Raw genomic sequence first — 21040 nt, 5'->3', positions numbered from 1 at the left:
AGGTAACTTCACCGTTTGTTTCTCTGTCTCTTATTTTCTGCTTCTGACTTTGTCCCACACTTTATTTTGTCTCTGTTTCTTTGACTCTCCTTCATTCCCTCCCTCTCGCTCTATTTCATTGATTTCCTGTGCCACAAAGCCTGGTCCTAACCGGTAGGAGAAAGCTCAGTTTGGGGGATTGCAAAGCTGAATGACTTAACACCAAAGTCTATAATTGGTTCCAGCCAGAAATCCACTCATCATGTGCAGACACTAAGCTCTGGAAGTGGAAGGGGAAGACCTTTTCTTTCTTGCGTTATGTCGAACTGGAACCAGAAATAAATGGGAAGTTTTCTTATGACTCCTGGATTCAGTATTCCCCGGTCATAGAGTGCTGACCCTTCCGGGAGACTCCCCAGGTCCTGACGTTTCACCGCAGTGGCGACTGCCCCCGGATCCTGCCTGCATTTATACTCGTTCCTCCCCACCCTCTGACAGGGAGAGATCTCCCTCCGGAGAGAATTATCCTGTAATTGTCTCTCATTTCTTCCAGATCCCATCGGAGGAGGAAGCGAGCAGTACTTCGTAACTCATTTCAACCGATTATGAAAATTACATGTAGAAAGGTGGAAAGCCAAGGCTCAGTGTGGATTAGGGGGCCTTTAAACTTTTTAATGACACGTGCGGCCATCTCTGGGGTGGATCACCTGGCAGTGTTTCCTTCTGCCTGGATCAGGCAAGATCTGCGATTGCATTCAGGTAACCTGAGACACAGGGAGGCAACCAAGCATTCGCTTGAGTTGGACTTTACTATCACTTTCCTACCAGGGTCATCACATCAAATGTTCCACTGCTTAATTTAATCCAGAATCAAATGTAATTTCCCCTGCCAACGACTATTCCTCCTGTTACATATCTTTTTTTCACTTGACAGATAATATTTGCTAGTATGGTAGATGCTTTAATTCACATGTTGTTTCTCATACTTTGTTTTTGCAAATTAATATTTCCAAGTTCATATCCCTGTTCCTCATAATTTGTTGTTTCTCATAATTTGTTTTGTAAATTAATATTTCCAAGTTTCATATCCTTGTTCTCTGTAAGACACTCATATGTTATGTCACCCCAAAGTTATATGTAAACCGAAGTGATTAGTAACATTGTTACCAGAACCTCGGTATATAAAAAATGTTAAATAAATAAAATAAATACATAAAAATGAGACTTGTCTGAGGTTACATACAGAGTCGGTGACAGAGCCGGAGATTAGAAATGAGGCACCGGGGGGGGGGGGGGGGGATAAAGGGACTCACCCCCAGGAATTCTGGTTTATAAATCAGTAGCCCATATGCTGGTTCACATCCCCCCTATTTTTTAAATCATCTATGGCGACCCCCCACCACCTCATCCCCCCACTATGCCTGCACTGAGACATACTCGCACAAACATAGCTCTGCCCGTGCATCTCTGCTGTGCCCTGCGACTTTTATATTTTATATCACAAATAAATGATAAAAGATTTACATTTTATAAAATGTATACAAATTGGTGTACCGATGTTCAAAGATAGTTATTAACTACATCAGAACATGCCATACTGGGTCAAACCAAGGTCCATGAAGCCCAGCATCCTGTTTCCAATAGAGGTCAATCCAGGCTACAAGTACCTGGCAAGTACCCAAACACTAAGTAGATCCCAGACTACTGATGCCAGTAATAGCAGTGGCTATTCCCTAAGTCATCTTGACTAATAGAAGTTAATGGACTTCTCCTCCAAGAACTTATGCAAACCTTTTTTATACCTAGCTACACTAACTGCCTAACCACATTCTCTGACAACAAATTCCAGAGCTTAAAAGTGTGTTGAGTGGAAAAGAATTTTCTCCAATTTGTTTTAAATGTGCTACTTGCTTACTTTACTGAATACCCCTAATTCTTCTAATATCCGAAAGAGTAAATAACCAGTAACCAATTCACATTTACCCGTTCTAGACCTCTCATCATATCTACCCTCAGCTGTCTCTTCTCCAATCTAAACAGCCCTAACCCCTTTAGCCTTTCCACAAAGGGAATCCATTCCATCCCATTTATCATTTTGGTTGCCTATTTCTGTACCTTCTCTAGTGCAACTATATCTTTTTTTAAATGAAGTGACCAGAATTGTACTCAGTACTCAAGGTGCAATCTCACCATGGAGCGATACAGAGGCATTATGACATTTTCTGTTTTATTCTCCATTCTCTTCCTAATAATTCCTAACATTCTATTTGCTTTTTTGACTGCCGCAGCACACTGAGCCGACGATTTCAATGTATTATCCACTATGATGCCTAGATCTCTTTTCTGGTGGTAGCACCTAATATGGAACCTAACATTGTGTAACTGTAGCATGGGTTATTTTTCCTTATATGCATCACCTTGCACTTGTCCACATTAAATTTCATCTGCCATTTGGATGCCCATTCTTATAGTCCTCCTGCAATTTATCACAATCCACTTGTTATTTAACTACTCTGAACAACTTTGTATCGTCTGCAAATTTGATAACCTCACTCATCATATTCCTTTCCAGATCATTTATAAATATATTGAAAAGCACCGCTCCAAGTACAGATCCCTGAGGCACTCCACTGTTTACCCTTTTCCACTGAGAAAATTGACCATTTACTCCTACTCCCTGTTTCCTGTCTTTTAACCAGTTTGTAATCCATGAAAGGACATCACCTCCTATCCCATTACTTTTTAGTTTTCTTAGAAGCATCTCATGAGGGACTTTGTCAATGCCTTTTGAAAATCCAAATACACTATATCTACTGGTTCAACTTTATCTGTTGCAGTCCTTGGCTCCGCCCCTCCTAGGTGCGCGCAAGGGGGGAGCTTTTAAAGGGCCTGTGGCGCCAAACCACGGCCCGCCCTCAGAGGTGATGTCAGACACCGGCGGGGATTTAAACCCGGCGTCTGACTAGTATCATTGCCTTGCAATGATGTTTTCCCACCGAGAGTATCTAGTTGCTTTTCCTGCCTTCATCGCTGCTCCGTTCCTGCTCCAGTCTCCGTTCCTTCTCCAGTCTCCGCTCCAGCTCCAGCCTCCATTCCTGCTCCAGTCCCAGGTTGTCTCTTGTTCCAGCTCCCGCTCCTGCTTCAGTTCGCTGTTCCAGGTTCCAGCCCTGCCTCTTCTTTGGATTGTTTTCTTGGTTCTTGACTCCGGCTTGTCTCTCCGTACTTCCTGTTGCCGCCCGCCTTACTATTGGACCATCTTGACGCTGTTCTCCTTCTTCCCGAGAGTATCCACCTAAGTCCCAGTGGTCCAGGTCCTCTCGGGCTACTCCCGGGGGGACCTCGGGCTTCCAGGGTGAAGATCCTAAGAACATAAGAACATGCCATACTGGGTCAGACCAAGGCTCCATCAAGCCCAGCATCCTGTTTCCAACAGTAGCCAATCCAGGCCATAAGAACCTGGCAAGTACCCAAAAACTGTCTATTCCATGTTACTGTTGCTAGTAATAGCAGTGGCTATTTTCTAAGTCAACTTAATTAATAGCAGGTAATGGACTTCTCCTCCAAGAACTTATCCAATCTTTTTTAAACACAGCTATACTAACTGCACTAACCACATCCTCTGGCAACAAATTCCAGAGTTTACTTAGTCTGATCGAGACAAGCGACCAGACTAATTTCTCCGATTAGTCTGGTCGCCTGTCTCGGTGCTGCCTCCCGGCCTGTTTCTTCTCCACGGAGTTCTCCTAACCATCCTTCTACTCTCCGTCAGGCCGGCCCAAGGGTCCACCTCTCCGTCCGCAACATTATTCATATGTTTGTTAACCCCTTTAAGAAAATGAAGTAGATTTGTGAAGCAAGATTTCCATGCTGACTATGTTCCATTGAACCATGTCTTTCTATATGCTGATGTTCTGTGATTTTGATCTTTAGAATAGTTTCCACTAATTTTCCCATCACTGAGGTCAGGCTCACCAGTCTATAGTTTCCTGGATGACCCCTGGACCCCTTTCTAAATATTGGGGTTAAATTGGCCACCCTCCAGTCTTCAGGTACAATGGATGATTTTAATGATAGGTTTCAAATTTTAACTAATAGATCTGAAATTTTATTTTTTAGTTCTTTCAGATCCCGGGGGTGCATACCTTCTTGTCCAGATGATTTGCTACTCTTTAGTTTTTCAATCTGGCCTACTATATCTTCTAGATTCACAGTGATTTGGTTCAGTTCATCTGACTCATCACCCTTGAAAACCTTCTCTGAAACTGGTATCTCCCCAACATCCTCATTAGTAAACAAAGAAGCAAAGAATGAATTTAGTCTTTTTGCATTGGCCTTATCTTCCCTAAGAGCCCCTTTAAGTCCTCAATCTTCTTATGGTCCAGCCGACTGCCTCACAGGTTTCTTGTTTCAGATATATTTTAAAAAGTTTTTATTATGAGTTTTTGCCTCTATGGCCAACTTCATTTCGAATTCTCTCTTAGCCTGCCTTATCAATATTTTATATTTAACTTGTCATGGTTATGCTTTTTCCTATTTTCTTCAATTTTTTTTAAGGATTTTTTTTGGCTAAAATAGCCTCTTTTACCTCACCTTTTAACCATGCCGGTAATCGTTTTGCCTTCCTTCCACCTTTCTTAATGTATGGAATATATTTGGACTGCACTTCTAAGATGGTATTTTTAAACAATGTCCACGCCTGTTGTACACTTTTAACCTTTGCATTTGACCTTTCAGTTTTTTTCTATTTTCCTCATTTTATCAGTTTCCCTTTTGAAAATTTAGTGTTAGAGCTGTAGATTTACATATTTTCCCCCTTCCAGTCATTAGTTCAAATTTGATCGTGTTATGATCACTATTGCCAAGTGACCCCACTACCATTACAACTCTTTCACCAAATCCTGCATTTCTACTACAAAATGCAGAAACAATTAAGAAGGCAGTTTTCAGAAGCCATTGCATGGGTCATTGACTATTTATTGTTACGCGCCCCACCCGCGATCCTCCCACGCACGGGACCACTCAGCTTTGGGGTCACACAGCGGGTCCTGGTCTTGTCTCCCTCGCGGTCCTTGCAAGTCCAGCTAGGCCCCGGCGTCTTGCGGCGGCGGTCGCCAGGCCTTCAGTCACACTCCGGGCCTCATGCCAGGCCTCGGCGTCTTGGCAATTAGCCACGCCCCTGCATGTGCGCGGACCACCCGCCCTGGTGTAGGTTCCAGGGTGGGACCTAGTTCCGCGGCGCACCCTGATTGAACTCATGTTATAAGGAAGTTCCTGTCCTCACTTCCTTGCCTTGGCAATTGGGTTGGTTTGTTCCTGAGATTGCCCTTGCTCGTGTTCCTGCTTGCTTGTTTCTAGTCTCATTCCAGGATCCTTCTGTTCCAGTTCCGTTCCTGCTTGTACCTGCTTCCTAGCCCTGCTTGTTCCTGTGTTCGTTGTTCGTCTCCCTGGTCTTACCTCGTACTGACTTTCTGGTAAAGACCTCAGCTTGTTCCTGACCTGCCTGCCTGCCTGCCGCCTGCCAAAGACCTCAGCTTGTTCCTGACCTGCCTATCTGCCTGCCAGCTGCCAAAGACCTCAGCTTGCTCTTAACTTGCCTGCCTGCCGCCTGCCAAAGACCTCAGCCTGCTCTTCGACCTTGCCTGACCTCTGGATCTTGACCCTTGCTTCATTGACCACTCCTCGGACTGACTCTTGGACTTTGACCTTGCTCGCCTGACCTTGCTTGATTCTGGTTATGACCCTAGCCTTGTCCTCACCAACTCTATTTTGGTTCGCTCTCCTCCAACCTGTTTCCAGCTTCGAACCTGATAGCGCTCTCCTAGTGTCTGTGGGCACGCTGGATTCAGACTCTCCCAGGAGACCCTGCGAGGCCCACCTAAGTCCCAGCGGCCCGGGTCCCTACGGGCTCCTCCCGGGGGTACCTCGGGCTTCCAGTGGTGAAGATCTACATGCCTCTGTCTCCTTCCATGCTCTGCCCCCTGTGGCCAGTCCCTGTACTGCCACGGAATACAGAATTTTTATTGAGAGTACAATTACATGATTATCAATGAGGATATAGAGTAATAAAAATTGCACAATAAGAACCCAAAGAAATGTGAAAATTGTGCATCACAACCTAATACTTATGCAGAAGCATCATAAATATATTAGAACCAGAAAGAAACCGTAGTGAGAAAATAAATCATGATACATGTAGCAAAGAACCACAAAGACTTCAGGAAAGATTTTTTTTTAAACTTTGAATATGAAAAAACCCTCAAAATTGATAGAGCAGCCACCCAAACATAACACCATGAGGGATGTGTAGTCGGCCCGAGGTTATCAAGACTAACCTAAATAGCTGGGCGAGGCTGGGCTGGCTTTAGGTCTGCAAAATGCATACCTCCTGGGATCTTTTCCATTTTCTCTGGCAAACTGTATTACCCCCTCTGACTGTTCCTTCCGGGCCTGGCTGAGGTCTGTCCCCAAAACCAAACCCACACCACTCATCCCATGCGCTTCAAACCTGCTCATTCAGATTGCTAATATAAAATAGTGTCAGGTTGGAGCCTGAAGAGTCAAGTCCCCCGTCTCCTTTACCAGTTCAGCACAGAAGCTTTTCTCATGCACTGCCAGGTTTAGCAGACTGCACAGTCATTGCCTGCGGTGATGATTTTCTGCCAGGTCAGACCAGGCTGCTGACCACTCTTCCCTCTAAGCTAGGAACGTATGCATGCCCCCCACCCGGGTCGTGAGCCCTGCGCGAAGAGCAAAACATAGCGCGTGCAAGAAATCCTGATGATATTTGCATTGTGCTTGCTCGTAGTGCACACATTTGAACTCGGCTTATAAAACGTTGCACAAAAAGAAAAGTATTGGAAAAGAAAATTAGAGGGAACATTGTTGCTGACCTGGAACCTTCTGTCGCCCTCCTGGAACTTTTTTGAAGTTATTTTCTTTTCCCTATTGCAGCTGGGATGGAAGCTGGAGGCTACTCCTGGCCATGGCTTTGTACCTTTTTGTTTTCAGAAAATCACCACTGGTTCTCTTTACCTTCAGAATGTACATAGAGCACTTACTTCCCTCTGGAGCTTAAGGATCCCTCAGTTTGGGTTCCTCTCGTTTAGCTTCTAACCCTCAAGTTGCTGAGAACAACTTCCTAGCAAAGTTCCCAGCAACCCCTTTTGTAGTGTTGATGACTAAGCTCGTTCTTCAGGGGTGGTATCCCCACTTCTGCCAGCATTTTTATAACCAGACCGTAGCGTCCACCTGTAGCCCATGGAACGAATCACCAGCAGCCAGACTGGACATGTCCCCAGGCTCAAACCCATCACTATCTTTATTTCCTTACAAATAGATCATTACTAGCTTTGTACGACTCAGTAAACTTATTTTATTTTAATTGGGGTATAACTTTTCCTTCATGTCAACATGATATAAATGATACATATGATTTACAGTAAATCAATGTATACAATGTATAAACCTATGGGTTTTTAATGAGTTAATCAACCTGCTCATTAAGGATGTCGGTCCAGCAAATGGATATGCCCAGTTTAAGATTATCACTAAATAATAGATTGCTTTCCAGGGCCCATTAAAAGACCACATTAATTTAGGTATTGCTTAAATCAGAATGACAGATACTTAATCACAACATAATTTGTAAACAGCAATCATGAAGAAGGGACCTCTTTGTTTCTTCATCTTATCTTCTACATCACAACGTACTGGAATTGCACTATGGACAGTAACCATTTGATGCAGAATGGACTACTACTTGCTCCTGGCCCCTTTCCCTAAGAGCTGCTCTCGAGTGTTCATGTCAGGTCTCAGTAAAATGATGTAACACTTGGGTAAGAAAATACAAACAAGAATCCCTGCACTGGAAGAGATGATCCCAAAGATCTCCACAGCAACCATGTCCTTCCCCTGGGTGCTCAGATAGCTGGGGATGAAGGACAGCCAGACACTCAGGAACATAAGCATGCTAAACGTGATCCATTTGGCCTCATTGAAGCTGTCGGGCAACTTGCGTGCAAGGAAGGCCACCAGGAAGCTGACACATGCCAAGAGTCCCATGTATCCCAGCATGCACCAGAATGCAACATCTGAGCATTCATTACACTGCCATATGATAATACCAGTCTTCAGTTTCATGTTGCTCTCTGGGAAAGGAGGGCAGAGCAGCAGCCAAGTGGCACAGATGAGGACCTGAAGAAGAGTGGAAGCAGAAACTATCACAATAGGCACCCGGGATCCCAGCCACCCTCTCAAGTTACTGTTTGGTTTAGTTGCATTGAAGGCAATGACAACCATGATGGTTTTAGCTAACACACAAGAGACACAAAAGACAAAGATGATGCCAAAGGTAATTTGGCGAAGCAAGCAGGTTAGTTGCTGAGGATCCACAATGAAGAGCAGAGAACAGAGAAAACTCAACATCAGCGCCCCTAGGAGTAGGAAGGAGAGCTCCCGGTTATTGGCTTTGGCGATGGGAGTATCTCGGTATTTGATGAAGACACACAATATGGCAGCTGTAGTGATGGAGCAGGAAATAGCAACTACAGTCAATATGGTTCCCAAATCCTCCTGATAGGAGAGGTATTCTATTCTCTTTGGGACACATTCACTTCTTCTCTCATTGGGCCACTGGTCATTTGCACACCGCCAACAGGTATGGGAATCTAGAAATCAGAAAACAAGATAGTTATCTTCTTTGCAGGTAAAACGTGTCCTGATAATAAGCAATTCTTTCTAAAGAAAGAACGGGTCATATCATGAAATTGGGTGAAGACGTAATGGGGGGAGCAACAGTGGTTCCCAAGCCTGTCCTGGGGGAACCCCAGCTGTTCAGGTTTTCAAGATAATCCACACTGAATATGCGTCGGATAAATCTGAAAGCACTGCCTTCAAATTATGCAAATTTTATCACATGCATATTTAGTGTGGATATCCTGAAAGCCTGACTGGCTGGAGGTCCCCCCCCCAGGAGAAGGTTTGGGAAACTCTGTTTTGGGATTTTCTATCAGCTATGAAAGAGGAGCTGCTTACTTTGCTCAATGGGGGTTGGAACCCGATGATCACTGGGTTTACTTCTGGAATTTCTACAGCAGTTACTGGAGAATATATAATCTGGATAGTGCTATGTGCAAAAACCTTACGCTTTTATGTATTCCGTTGTTCAATGAATGTGTCTGTTCCTTTGAACCTCACCCCAAACTGTACTGGCGGGTGCGAGTAACAAATGCTTTCAAATAAATGAATAAAATGCATGTTTAACTTCCTTGCCTGCACACCCGTTCCAGTAGGCATTATGGGGGCGATTTTCTTACTACTCAAATAGCTGCAAACGTTGGGGGTACTTTTTAGCATTTGCACTAATATTCAATGCAAAAGTGAACGTGTTCTTCAGTTGCCCGAGGAGCAAGTGCCCGCAGGGATCTGCACCTGCTTTTTTTTTTTTTTTTTTTCTGTGGATACCTCCCCCCCCCCCCCCCCCCCACCACCAAAACGACGCACATAGCTTTCAAAATCTAAAATCCCGCGTGCAGTTTTCCACCTCAGTCCAAACCCCGCCTTGAACGCGCCGCCCCTGCAGTGCAGGGAAAAGGTTCGGGCTGCGGAACCAGGTAACAGGCTTTAGCCCGTGCGCAGGGCGGGCGAATTTTCGGAAAGCGGATTTTAAGCAGGCACATTTTTTTTTTTTTTTACCCCTTGGAAATCCCTTTGAGAATTGCCCTCCCTAGTGCTTAACAGTGATGGAAGGAGAATATGAACGCAAGGGATTCGAATCCTGGCACCTGCGCATTTTTCCGAGGTAGCACCCGTGCCCTTGGAATTCATCAACGAGTGGAGCATACGGTCCCTTCGCCACTTGCTAAAAACTCACTGTTCAGTTCATTGAGCTTCGCTGTGCTATTTTCTGCCTGTACGGATATTTGTTTTATTCTCTTTTGTTAATAGGATTATGTCCTTCCGGAGGAAGTGGTGAAGACAAAATTCTGATGAAACTTGGGATAGAGTTCCATATGATGGGGCCAGCAATGGAAAAATTCCTTCACAGTTTTAAAGTGACAAAAAAGAATTTAAGAAAGCTATAAAACACCATCTATTTAAGCAAGCTTTCATAAATCTTTTATAATTTTATTATTTTTAATTATGCTGTCTGTTGATATGGCTCATCACGTGATGTTTGTTTGTACTTTAAGACCGACACTGTCTTTTGTTTTATGATTGTTGACTTTAATTATTATATTGTAATTATCTTACTTTTATTTTAAATTGTTTTAGCTGATGTACTATATGATACTTTTATGTTCATATTGCTGTAAATCACCCTGAACTTCAGAGGGCATGGCCAATAAATCTTTTAAAATAAATAATTAATAAACAATGAATTAATTTTATTAATAAAGACAATGTAATTGTCATGTGTGCATCCCAACTGGGACTAAATCTTATCGTGTTTTAGCCTCAGTTTCATTGCAAAAGAAGGCTTTTCAGATTGCCCCAATGCCAGTGTGTGTTGCAGTTTCAGTATATGTTTCTGTATCCCTTATCACTTTTGAACTACTGGATCTAGCTCAACCAAACTTCCTGTGAAGCTAAGCTTTTTTTTTGAGGGGGTGGGGTGGGGGGGGGAAGAAGACATTATATGGGGGCATGCTTATGGGGGCGGGGGGGGGGGGGGGGCAAAGATGCTTATTTTGCCATAATAAATGCATTGGGACTAGAACCAGGGCTCAGTTGCGTGTTGCTTCTTCTATTTTTTCAAGAGTAGTAACTTCAGCTCATAAGCTTAAAAGGAATCTCTGTTAGTGCTTTATGCTGTAATGCTGGGAATTCTCTTCTTTGGAGCATACTGTGAATGGAGTTGGCCATTCAGGCATTGACCGGTCATGGATCAATGTCTTGTGTCATAACAGCAGTAATAAGGCTGATGTGAAATCCAGTACATCCTATCATTGTATACCTGTCGCATTAGCAATCTCCCCCTCCGAGCAGGGGAGGCAGTCGAAGCAGCAGAGGGGCCGTCCCTTCTGAGCCGCCTTCCTGTAACCGGGGCCGCAGCTCTCACTACACGCAGAGCGTGGAACCTGAGGTGGGGGTGGGGGTGGAAAAAGAGACAGAGAGAACTGTTATGGTTGTGAGGTGTTGGAGTGGATTCTTGGGTACTGCAGTGATGGCCACTCCCACGGGGAGTAACCCCGTGAGGAACTGCAGTACCAGGCTAGACTTTTTGCACACAACACAGAGAAGATAGTTTTATTATACAGTAGGGTGGCACTGCCCGGGAAGCGGACAGCAGTGGTAGATAGCTCCAGCAGTGGTAGTCCAGGGATCCTCAGCTGAGAGGACCCATCTCACTCTGTAGTAGGTGGAGACAGCATGGAGAACAGGAACAAGTCCCGGATGTAGAGCGCTGAAGCTGTAGAGGAGATAGACTGGTATGTTAGTACTCACTGAAGCAGAAGCTGTATCCTTGACAGTCCTGGCAGGCAGAAGTTGTAGAGTGGCAGGCACCAGGTTAGGGAGCAGGCTCTCGAGGAGCAAGTACCTGGAATCCCAGGATAGGCACCTGAAAGAAAGTAGAAGGGCCCCCGAGGAGCGGGCATCCAAGTTAGTAGAATTACCCCGAAGTGCGAAGAGAGCTTCCTGCGGAGCTAGGAAACGGCAGAGCAGCTTAGACTGGAGCAATTCCAATCCTTGCTAACTCGGTTTGTTAGCAAATGAAGGGCAGGCTAAATACCAGGATGTGCTGACGTCACTCGGAGGGGACGCCCCCAAGGTTCTCGCCATGACGTAGATAAAGACGTAGGTGGTGTGCACGCACCCTAGGAGGACCTCAGGAAAAACATGGCGAACGCCGTCGCCGTTAATGATCCGGGGAGAGAGGCATGAAGACGCGGTGGCAGCCAACTTCCCAAGACTTGAGAAGAGAGAAGGAAGAAAGTTGAGGCCATCTGAGACCAACGGACACAATAAGAACTCTCTTCTAGATTTGCAGGTTTTTTTTAAATCGTTACTCGAGGGACAGAAACGATAAAGAATATTGAATTTATCGGATGATAACCGGGCATTTCTTGGGGTAGCAGGAGCAGGTGCAGCCTTGAAGGTCTTGGCTATGGGCACCAAGGCAGGTGATTCTATTTTTTTTCTGGATATTCCATATCCTGACATTAGTGAGATGGCCACCTCCATTACTGGTGCTCATGTCTTCTGTGGTCTACCTTGCCTACTAGAATAAGGAGGAAAATGGTCATAATTTTGCTCTGTACTTGTTAGACAGGCTTAGAGCAGGGAAACAGAGTGAAAAACAGATGAGGATAATTTGGCATCCCTTCACTATGCTCAGTAACGTAATGTAGCTGATGACACTCTGGCCAGAGATTCTCATGCTGATTAGTATCCAGACTTTCTGTTTCATCTAGGATAACTTGGTATCGTCCAGGGTGTGTCCCCTTCTTGAATATAATGACCAGGTGTTTAGATAGGACATGAATGACAGTAAACATTTCAGATGACATTGAGAATGGATAATAAAGGTGAAATTACAGGACCCGCATGTCAAATTTTAGTAAGGCGCTGGCTTATTTGGTGATGCTAGTTTGTCTCTGAGAGAACAGCATCCATAGGAGTGTAGCCAGGTAAATTATTAGTTACTTGGCTAGATTGCTCTGGATCCCCCTTCAGAGTGGCAAAAAGTACACAACGGCTTTTGCCAACACCGCATGCTTTAAACTGGATTGAAAAGAGACTATCCTGAAGATATGTTTAAGTTGGGAGAAGAAAACAAGGCACCTGCATACATTTGTATTTTCAAATTCCTGCACGGTGTTTTGCCCCGTTTTGGCACCCACAGAGAAAGCAGGTGCAAAGTACGTGGGTGATGGGGAGGAGAGGACCTGGTAGCCATGTAGTTTGTAGGTGGTTTTCAAAAGGAAACTGTCCATGTTGCTTCCCCTTTGAAAATTAGCCACAAGGTCCATGAGTACAAAAGTGCCCACATACTGTGCAATGTGGGGTATTAAAAATTGCCCTTCCCCACCCTTAATGATATGACATGGAGATCATTGGTTGTTTTATAACCACTGTCATGCTTCCCTAAGAACTTGGCCTTAATCCATAGCCCCCCAAAAATAAATAGCTTCTTAAACCCTCAGAACCTGTAGAATTTCTGGAAGGCAACCAGCAACTTGTAGATAATGTAAGATGAACATGTGTTGACTTCATAGAGTGCCTGTCATACCAATTGTAATCCATCATGTTTGGTAAACTACTTTTTAAAAAAAGTATTCCTGCTTCCTCTTGCTGTACATATAATAGGTTTGTACCTCTGCGTGTTGTGCATGCCATTGGATAGCGCTGATATTGATGGACAGCTCCTGTCCTTTGGGTGCCCTGGAGTCAAATCTTCCCACCTTCATGTTGCGGATGGTGCCATCAGGTTTCAGGTGCCAGTTGACAATGTCGTACACAGTTGGGGGGTTGCCATGATTGTCAAAGTATATTTCCTCTCCCATCTTGTTCTTGAAATGTACCTTCTTCATATAATGTAGAAGCTGGAGAGAAAAGAAGCTATGCATTATGACTATGATTTACATATGTAGTAGAACAGTTATAATTTTGTTTCAGCAGGATGATATTGGTGCTCTTGAATGACATTTGGTCGACAGAAGTGGAAACTGAAATTCTCTGTATATTATGCAAGCTTCCCTAATTGATATTTCCTCTGTTCTATACTGGAGAGTCCACCTCAAGGTCATTGTTGGAAGGTTGGCATGATGGGCAGCCACCCCGGACACCATGAGGCCAATTTTCAATAGACCAATATTCAATATTCATTTAGCCAGATAACTTTGAAACCTAACCAGCTACATTTGAATATAGCCGATTAGGTTATAAAGTTATCCAGCCTCATATGGCCAGCTAATGTGTTAATTAATTGGATACCTTTAACGATATCCAGCTAAGCAGCACTGTCAAATGTTGAAAAGTATTAAATAAAGAGAACAGGCCATCCCCTCCCTCAGCCACCCCACTCCAAATATCTTTAACGGCTCTGTCGAGACTGTGCCTTATTCACCCTCTCACTCCTAAAAATGTTAACCAGATCCCAACCTCGTCTCGATGTATTGGCAATGTTAACATCTGGTGGGCCCCCTCCCTACCCTCCCATCTACCCACAAGGGTATGCTACATAGCCGGCCTCCACCCCCCTGACCCTCCCAATCCCCCCTGATACCTTTATTAAGATTGCTGGGAACAGGGGACTCTTTGCCCTGATCCTGGCAAATTTTGTGCCGCTCTAAAATAGACAGTGCTGGAAGCATAAACTTACGATAAGCTTACACTTCCAGCACTAAGGCAGTACTGAAAACATAAGCTTAATGTAAGTTCTTGCTTCCAGGATTTTTTTTTTAGAGCAGTGCGGAATGCAAGTAATTTTAAATAACTAAATGTTGCCACCATTGCTGTCAGGAGTTGATTATATCATAAGAAGGGGGACCCCCTAACCTCGCAGGGCACTGTTTAGCCAGAATGGTCCTGACTCAGAGGGTAGAATTACATTTTGTTAAGTGCTCCATCAATCAGTTGGAACAGTGAACATATTACACCTCTCACCTGCCATGGTTTGAAATTCCAGATGTCAGCACATGTGCTGTTGGTGAAGGGCCCTTTCCCTGGTACACAAGAGTGCATACTGTGCAAAGTGTGGGCCACAGAGTAAACTGCATTGTACATGCTATAGCTGATTCTCATGTCAAACTCTTGTGGAATTTGACCTTCAAATTCTTCCAGCTTCTCAGTTCCTGTGCACTTAATATTAGGTGTAGTGAAATTCATGTTGGTCCTGGTTTTCAAGTTATCATCCTCGTCAGACCAATTACACCCAAAAATCTCCTTCCATAATGGTTTGATAAATATGTCACTTGGAGAGGTAGAAGGATGAAGCTTAAGAAGGAACTCTTTGAACCCTGGCATTTCACCTTCATGAACTGCAAACCCAATAGTTCCACTCAACATATGAGCGTATTCTCTCTTTGAGAGGCGGAAAGCACTTGACCAACCTTCAGAGGCAATCCAAATCTTGCCCGTAATATTTGCTCTGGATAATTCCTCTATAACAGGCATGAAATAAGTGTGTGGAGAATAAACTAGTATGATATTGGCTGATGAACCCTTGATAGTCTCCACGATGATCTTTAGTCTCAAAGCTGTGGAAACCATAGGGAATGTTTCATGAAAGGCAACACAGATGCCCAGCTTTGACATTTCCACCTTTAAGAGCTGAGATCCCAAAGTACCATAGTCATCTGAACTGGACAGTATTCCCACCCATGTCCAGCCAAAACGGGCTACCAGCTGTGCCAATCCCAGGACTTGGACATCATCACTGGGAAGCATCCGGAAAAAGGATGGAAACCGTAGCTTGTCACTCAGCATAGGACTTGTTGAGAAATAACTTATCTGAAAGAGCAGAAGGTTCAATGTAGGGGAGGAAAGGCCAGATTTCCTAAAATACAAATAATTTTTCCAATTGGATAATATTATTGTTATTATCATCATAGATTTGTCTGTATATTTAATTTATCCAGACCTTGGATATAAACATCAAGAGAAGAACTGAGCCAAGAAATAAAAGCAGTTTGACCACTTTACGGAAACTAATGCTGTTGGGCTCATTCAGTGGCTTCTATTTTCAATCAGGTTTTATTTGATCAGTTCTGTGCATTTGGCATAGTAGCATACATTGCAATATAGTAACATGGTAAATGACAGCAGATAAAGACTAAAATGGCCCATTTAGTCTGCGCTGTTGATATTCGTCCAATTTGGTTGTGTGCGTACAAACTCTCATATGCAACTCTATATCAACTTTCTCTCTCCCCTCCAGCCATGTTTTTCACTTCTACCAACCTCTCAACACCCTACCACCACTACCCTCCCTTCTATCCCAAGCATGCCCAGCATCTGCTACAGTAATGGACTCCACCAACCCTGCAAGCAGACCACCCCAGGTCCCTGCCATCCTTATCCCTACCTCTCATAAAACTAACAGACTCTCTTCTATGTCCTATTATATTTTGTAATAATCCCTACAGCCATGACTGCTGTAACAATAATAACCAACCTCCCTGTGCTCATAGAAGTCCTGGTCTTAACCATGGTCTCTACATGCAGATCACCATAGAAGCCTGGTGTAAAACTCTTCTTGAAAATAAGGCTAAGGGGTCATTATTAACAACTTTTAAGAAAAGAGAAATAATCACTGGTCTACAGGTAATTGCATTAATCTTGGTCTTCATGATCATAGGTTATTACAGTACCATCAATCTTGATTATCAGTGGGGATATTTTTTTTTATAAGGAGACTACGTCTTACCTGGGGGTATCTGTTAAGTCCCAGCATCATAGCCATGGACATGGAGATGGTAGAACTGGATTCTCCGATGATGGCCGCCAATAGTGCCTGCTTCTGGCACCGGTAATTCAATATGGGCTTCTCCTGCCCCGTCAGCATCCACATAGTGCCTTCTAGGGCTCTAGTCATAGAGTAGCAGGTGTCATAGATCTGGAAGCCCAGGCTGATGTTGGGGAGAAGAATTTGATCTCGGTTGATTTCATTGATGGAGAACACCATGGCTTGCATCCAGCCATAAGCTCTGGTGTTTATTCTGAGGATTCAATGAAATCTCACATTCAAGAAGCATGTCTCACTCCTGCAAAGGCCATCATCTGCGATCATCATGACTTCCAGATCATATCTCCCTAGATTCTAGTCCTTTTCTTCTGAGGTGAAATAGTGTTTTATCTGCAGAAATTGACTTTTTGAAAAACTTGCCCTTTCCGATACGCAAGTAAACTTACATGTGTTATTTGCTGTTCACGTATAAGTTTTAGGATGCAGAGTTGGGGAGGGTTTTGAACCTAGGCTCAGATATTTGAGAATTCAAATGTACACGTATAAATTTTCCAGAAAAATCTCCATGAACTAAATGGCAAGTGAAAAAGCATGTGGGGTAGATTCATCGGGATCATTTTCAAAGCAGACTTGTATGCAGAATTCCGCTCGGGAAAAATGATGCAATTTACATGTGTCATTTGCCAGCTAGCTTGCGTGTGGTGCGGCAAAGCTATCTCCAGGGAGGGGAGTTTCCAAGCAACCCACATAACTTAGACCACAAATATGCGCATAAATTACGCCAGTTGTCAAAGCTGGCTTACGAGCACAAGACCATTTTTGAACAAAAATGATCCCGGTGAAACTACCCCGCACTTTTTTATGTCTACTGTTCAGCTCACAGCAATTTTTCATGAAAATTTTGCAAAAATTACAACAAATTTTGCAGAATATGCTCAGAAATCCAAACCCCACTTCCTAATTCCACCTCAGAAATGCCTCCACTCAGCCTGAGTAAACCTACACATGAACAGGGTTTACCCAGATGTTAGAAGGTCAGTTTTAGTCAAAGGCCTCTTCAGGATGTAAAACTGTTTTACGTGCAGAAGTCACTTTGAAAATGACCCCCGAGATGCATAGGGGCCAATATTCAACCAGCAGATAGCTGGATAAGTTAGGGACTTATCGGGCCATCCAGCAGCTGCTGAATATCCGCTCGAGTTCAGCGGCCACTAGATAACCATATAAGTCACTTATCTGGCTATCTAGTTAGCCGAATAAATGGTAGGCAGGCAGTGGGCTAATCAGGGTGACGCCACTTAGCTGGATAACTTATCCGGCTAAGCAGCGATATTGAGACTTAACCGGATACGTTATCCGGCTAAGTCTAGACCTGCTATTGAGCGCGTCGGGACTTAGGTGGATGACACTTGTCCAGCTAATTCCCTTTTGCATGCAGGATATTCAGCAGCATAGCCATGCCGCTTAATATCCTTGTAACGTAGCCAGATAAGACATATCCAGCTTAGCCGGCTGGCCTGGCAGTATCTACCCCATAGTGTCAAACTGTTCCTGTCACTTCAAGTATTACCTGTCTAGTAGCTTACAGTCCTCTTTTTTCATTGATTTCTCTTGCACTGTTTTCTGGGGTTAATCCTCTCAGCTCCCTTAAGGAAGCAGGAGTTTCAGACCCCAGCTACGGCAGTGTGATGTTGCTCAGTCAGTCACTGATGACTTCTAATCTACACAATTCTGATGCTGACTTGTGAAGGCAAAGCTGGGCTCATTGCTTGTGACCTCATTGGACGGTGGTGACCAGGTGATTTTCTGAATAACTCAATGACAGGAACAAGCCAAAGGCTCAGGCTCAAACTGTGCAGGAGAACAGCTAAGGGGGTTCAGTTCATGTGGTTTATAAGCAGTAAACAGAGGTAGGATGTTAACTGGAGTCACAGAGCAGAGACACAAGGCAGCACCCACAGGAAATTACAGAGCAGAGAAAACCCATGTACAGGCAGCACCCGCGGGGGGGGCAAAGAGCAGACACACGCAAACACAGAGGCAGCACCTACACGAAGTCACAAAGCAGGCACGCACACAGAGAGAGCACCCACAGGGAGTCAGAGCAGAGAAACGCACACACAGGGAGCCATAGAGGAGACAGAGAAATTCAGAGGTAGCCCTGGTGCAGAGAGATGCACATACATACATACAAGCGCAGGCAGCACCTCGGGAGAGATAAAGAGCAGGAACACAGGCAGGCAGCACGCACAGGGAGTCGCAGAGCAGAGAAACGCACACACAGGGAGCCCTAGAGGAGACAGATACATTCAGAGGTAGCCCTGGTGCAGAGAGATGCACATACATACATACAAGCGCAGGCAGCACCTCGGGAGAGATAAAGAGCAGGAACACAGGCAGGCAGCACGCACAGGGAGTCGCAGAGCAGAGAAACGCACACACAGGGAGCCCTAGAGGAGACAGAGACATTCAGAGGTAGCCCTGGTGCAGAGAGATGCACATACATACAAGTGCAGGCAGCACCTCGGGAGAGATAAAGAGCAGGAACACAGGCAGGCAGCACGAACAGGGAGTCGCAGAGCAGAGAAACGCACACACAGGGAGCCCTAGAGGAGACAGAGAAATTCAGAGGTAGCCCTGGTGCAGAGAGATGCACATACATACAGGCGCAGGCAGCACCTGGGAGAGATAAAGAGCAGGAACACAGGCAGGCAGCACGCACAGGGAGTCGCAGAGCAGAGAAACGCACACACAGGGAGCCCTAGAGGAGACAGATACATTCAGAGGTAGCCCTGGTGCAGAGAGATGCACATACATACAAGTGCAGGCAGCACCTCGGGAGAGATAAAGAGCAGGAACACAGGCAGGCAGCACGAACAGGGAGTCGCAGAGCAGAGAAACGCACACACAGGGAGCCCTAGAGGAGACAGAGAAATTCAGAGGTAGCCCTGGTGCAGAGAGATGCACATACATACAGGCGCAGGCAGCACCTGGGAGAGATAAAGAGCAGGAACACAGGCAGGCAGCACGCACAGGGAGTCGCAGAGCAGAGAAACGCACACACAGGGAGCCCTAGAGGAGACAGATACATTCAGAGGTAGCCCTGGTGCAGAGAGATGCACATACATACAGGCGCAGGCAGCACCTGGGAGAGATAAAGAGCAGGAACACAGGCAGGCAGCACGTACAGGGAGTCGCAGAGCAGAGAAACGCACACACAGGGAGCCCTAGAGGAGACAGATACATTCAGAGGTAGCCCTGGTGCAGAGAGATGCACATACATACAGGCGCAGGCAGCACCTGGGAGAGATAAAGAGCAGGAACACAGGCAGGCAGCACGCACAGGGAGTCGCAGAGCAGAGAAACGCACACACACACACACACACACTCACAGAGGCAGTACCCGCAGTGGGTGACAGAGCAGAGACAGTGTGTAGAGAATCTTGTTTTTTTCTTTACACAGGAGTTATGTTTTAGGACAGCACGGGAGGATAAAAATATAAAGCAGACATCTTACATTTTGCAGAGAATGGAAAGTCCAGTGATCTGGTTCTCTGGTCTGAGCCAGCTGAGGTGCACTGGAATTATTCCTCCAACCAGGATGTCCCCGTCCTGCATTAAGCCCGCCTCTTTCTGGCTCTGGAGAGCGCACCTCTGGGACATGGAAACAGCACGGCAGAGAAAAAGGGGCATCGCCAGCAGAACCATCAATCCCAGCAGTGTCATGGTACGGAAAAGTATACGGAGCGGGCTGGGAGAAATACTTAGGACCATCAGAAAGGCTTGAGACAATAACAAGGGGTCTCTGGCACCTAAGGATAAAATCTAACCAGCAGTCTCCCCCCTGGATGTGCTAACTCCAATGTGCAGAGACAGATCACAGCTCTCTCTCTCTCTCCCTCTCTTATCAACTCCCTCTCTTCTTCTTATTCTCTTTTCTGTTCTCTGTCTCTTTTATTGTCAGTCTCTCTCTTGACTCTTTCGCTCTCTCACTCCTCTGGGCTCTCTGTCTCCCTCATTTTTGTTTGACTTTGCCTCATTTTGTTTTCTCTTTCTCTCTCTCTCTCACTTTTTCACCCTCTCCCTCTTCTCTCATCTTCATTCCTTTACTCTCTTTCTCCCTCACCCAACTAGAGCTGACCTCCTACACTCTAAAGCCTGCACTCATGGGCATTTGCTAATAAATAGGAGACAGCTCAGTCCAGGGATTGCACCAAGTCTATAATCCTTTTGGACCCCAATACCCCCCATAATGTGCGTACACATATTCACACACACACACACACACACACACAGAGCGTTAGAAAGGGAAGGGAAAAACATTTCTTTTATTTTTTTTTAATTTATACTGCAAAGCTAGAAAAATAACACACAAAGAACCAGAAACAAAAGGGAGCTTTTATTATAATACCTGAAATCAATATTCCTTGGTCATATCCTTGTAGACTGAGGACAGCCTGACCCTTCCCGTTGACTCCCCAGGTCCTGACGTATCACCGCAGTGGTGACTGCCTGTGGATCCTGCCTGCATTTAATAAGGAGAGATCTCCCTCTGGAGAGAATTATCCTGTAATTGTTTCTCATTTCTTCTGTGTCCCATTGGAGGAGGGAGAGAGTCATTATTTCACTGATGATTTCAATTGATTATGAAAA

The 21040-nt window shown here is 44.9% G+C and overlaps 1 protein-coding gene across 1 annotated transcript; it reads right to left on the bottom strand.

Annotated features, from left to right (window-relative positions):
* Nucleotides 1-7734: 7734 nt before the first annotated feature.
* Nucleotides 7735-20113, bottom strand: LOC115077439 (extracellular calcium-sensing receptor-like). Its single transcript, XM_029579730.1, has 6 exons — nt 19905-20113; nt 16349-16640; nt 14587-15432; nt 13296-13523; nt 10934-11057; nt 7735-8645 (listed from the first exon to the last, which is right to left on the bottom strand). Exons 1-6 carry the CDS (start codon nt 20111-20113, stop codon nt 7735-7737), a joined length of 2610 nt encoding a protein of 869 aa, XP_029435590.1.
* Between the last annotated feature and the right edge of the window lie 927 nt (nt 20114-21040).

The sequence above is a fragment of the Rhinatrema bivittatum genome, chromosome 16, assembly GCF_901001135.1.
Source record: "Rhinatrema bivittatum chromosome 16, aRhiBiv1.1, whole genome shotgun sequence".
NCBI classification, from domain to species: domain Eukaryota; kingdom Metazoa; phylum Chordata; class Amphibia; order Gymnophiona; family Rhinatrematidae; genus Rhinatrema; species Rhinatrema bivittatum.
The sequence above is the reverse complement of the archived record's forward strand: the minus strand, read 5'-3'. Positions and strand labels throughout refer to the sequence as shown.

Coding starts and splice junctions, on each gene's coding strand:
- LOC115077439 (XM_029579730.1), bottom strand. CDS start 20,113: ATGACACTGCTGGGATTGATGGTTCTGCTGGCGATGCCCCTTTTTCTC. Junction 16,641..19,904: donor CTTTCCATTCTCTGCAAAAT/GTAAGATGTCTG, acceptor TTGAATCCTCAG/AATAAACACCAGAGCTTATG. Junction 15,433..16,348: donor GACTTAACAGATACCCCCAG/GTAAGACGTAGT, acceptor CTGCTCTTTCAG/ATAAGTTATTTCTCAACAAG.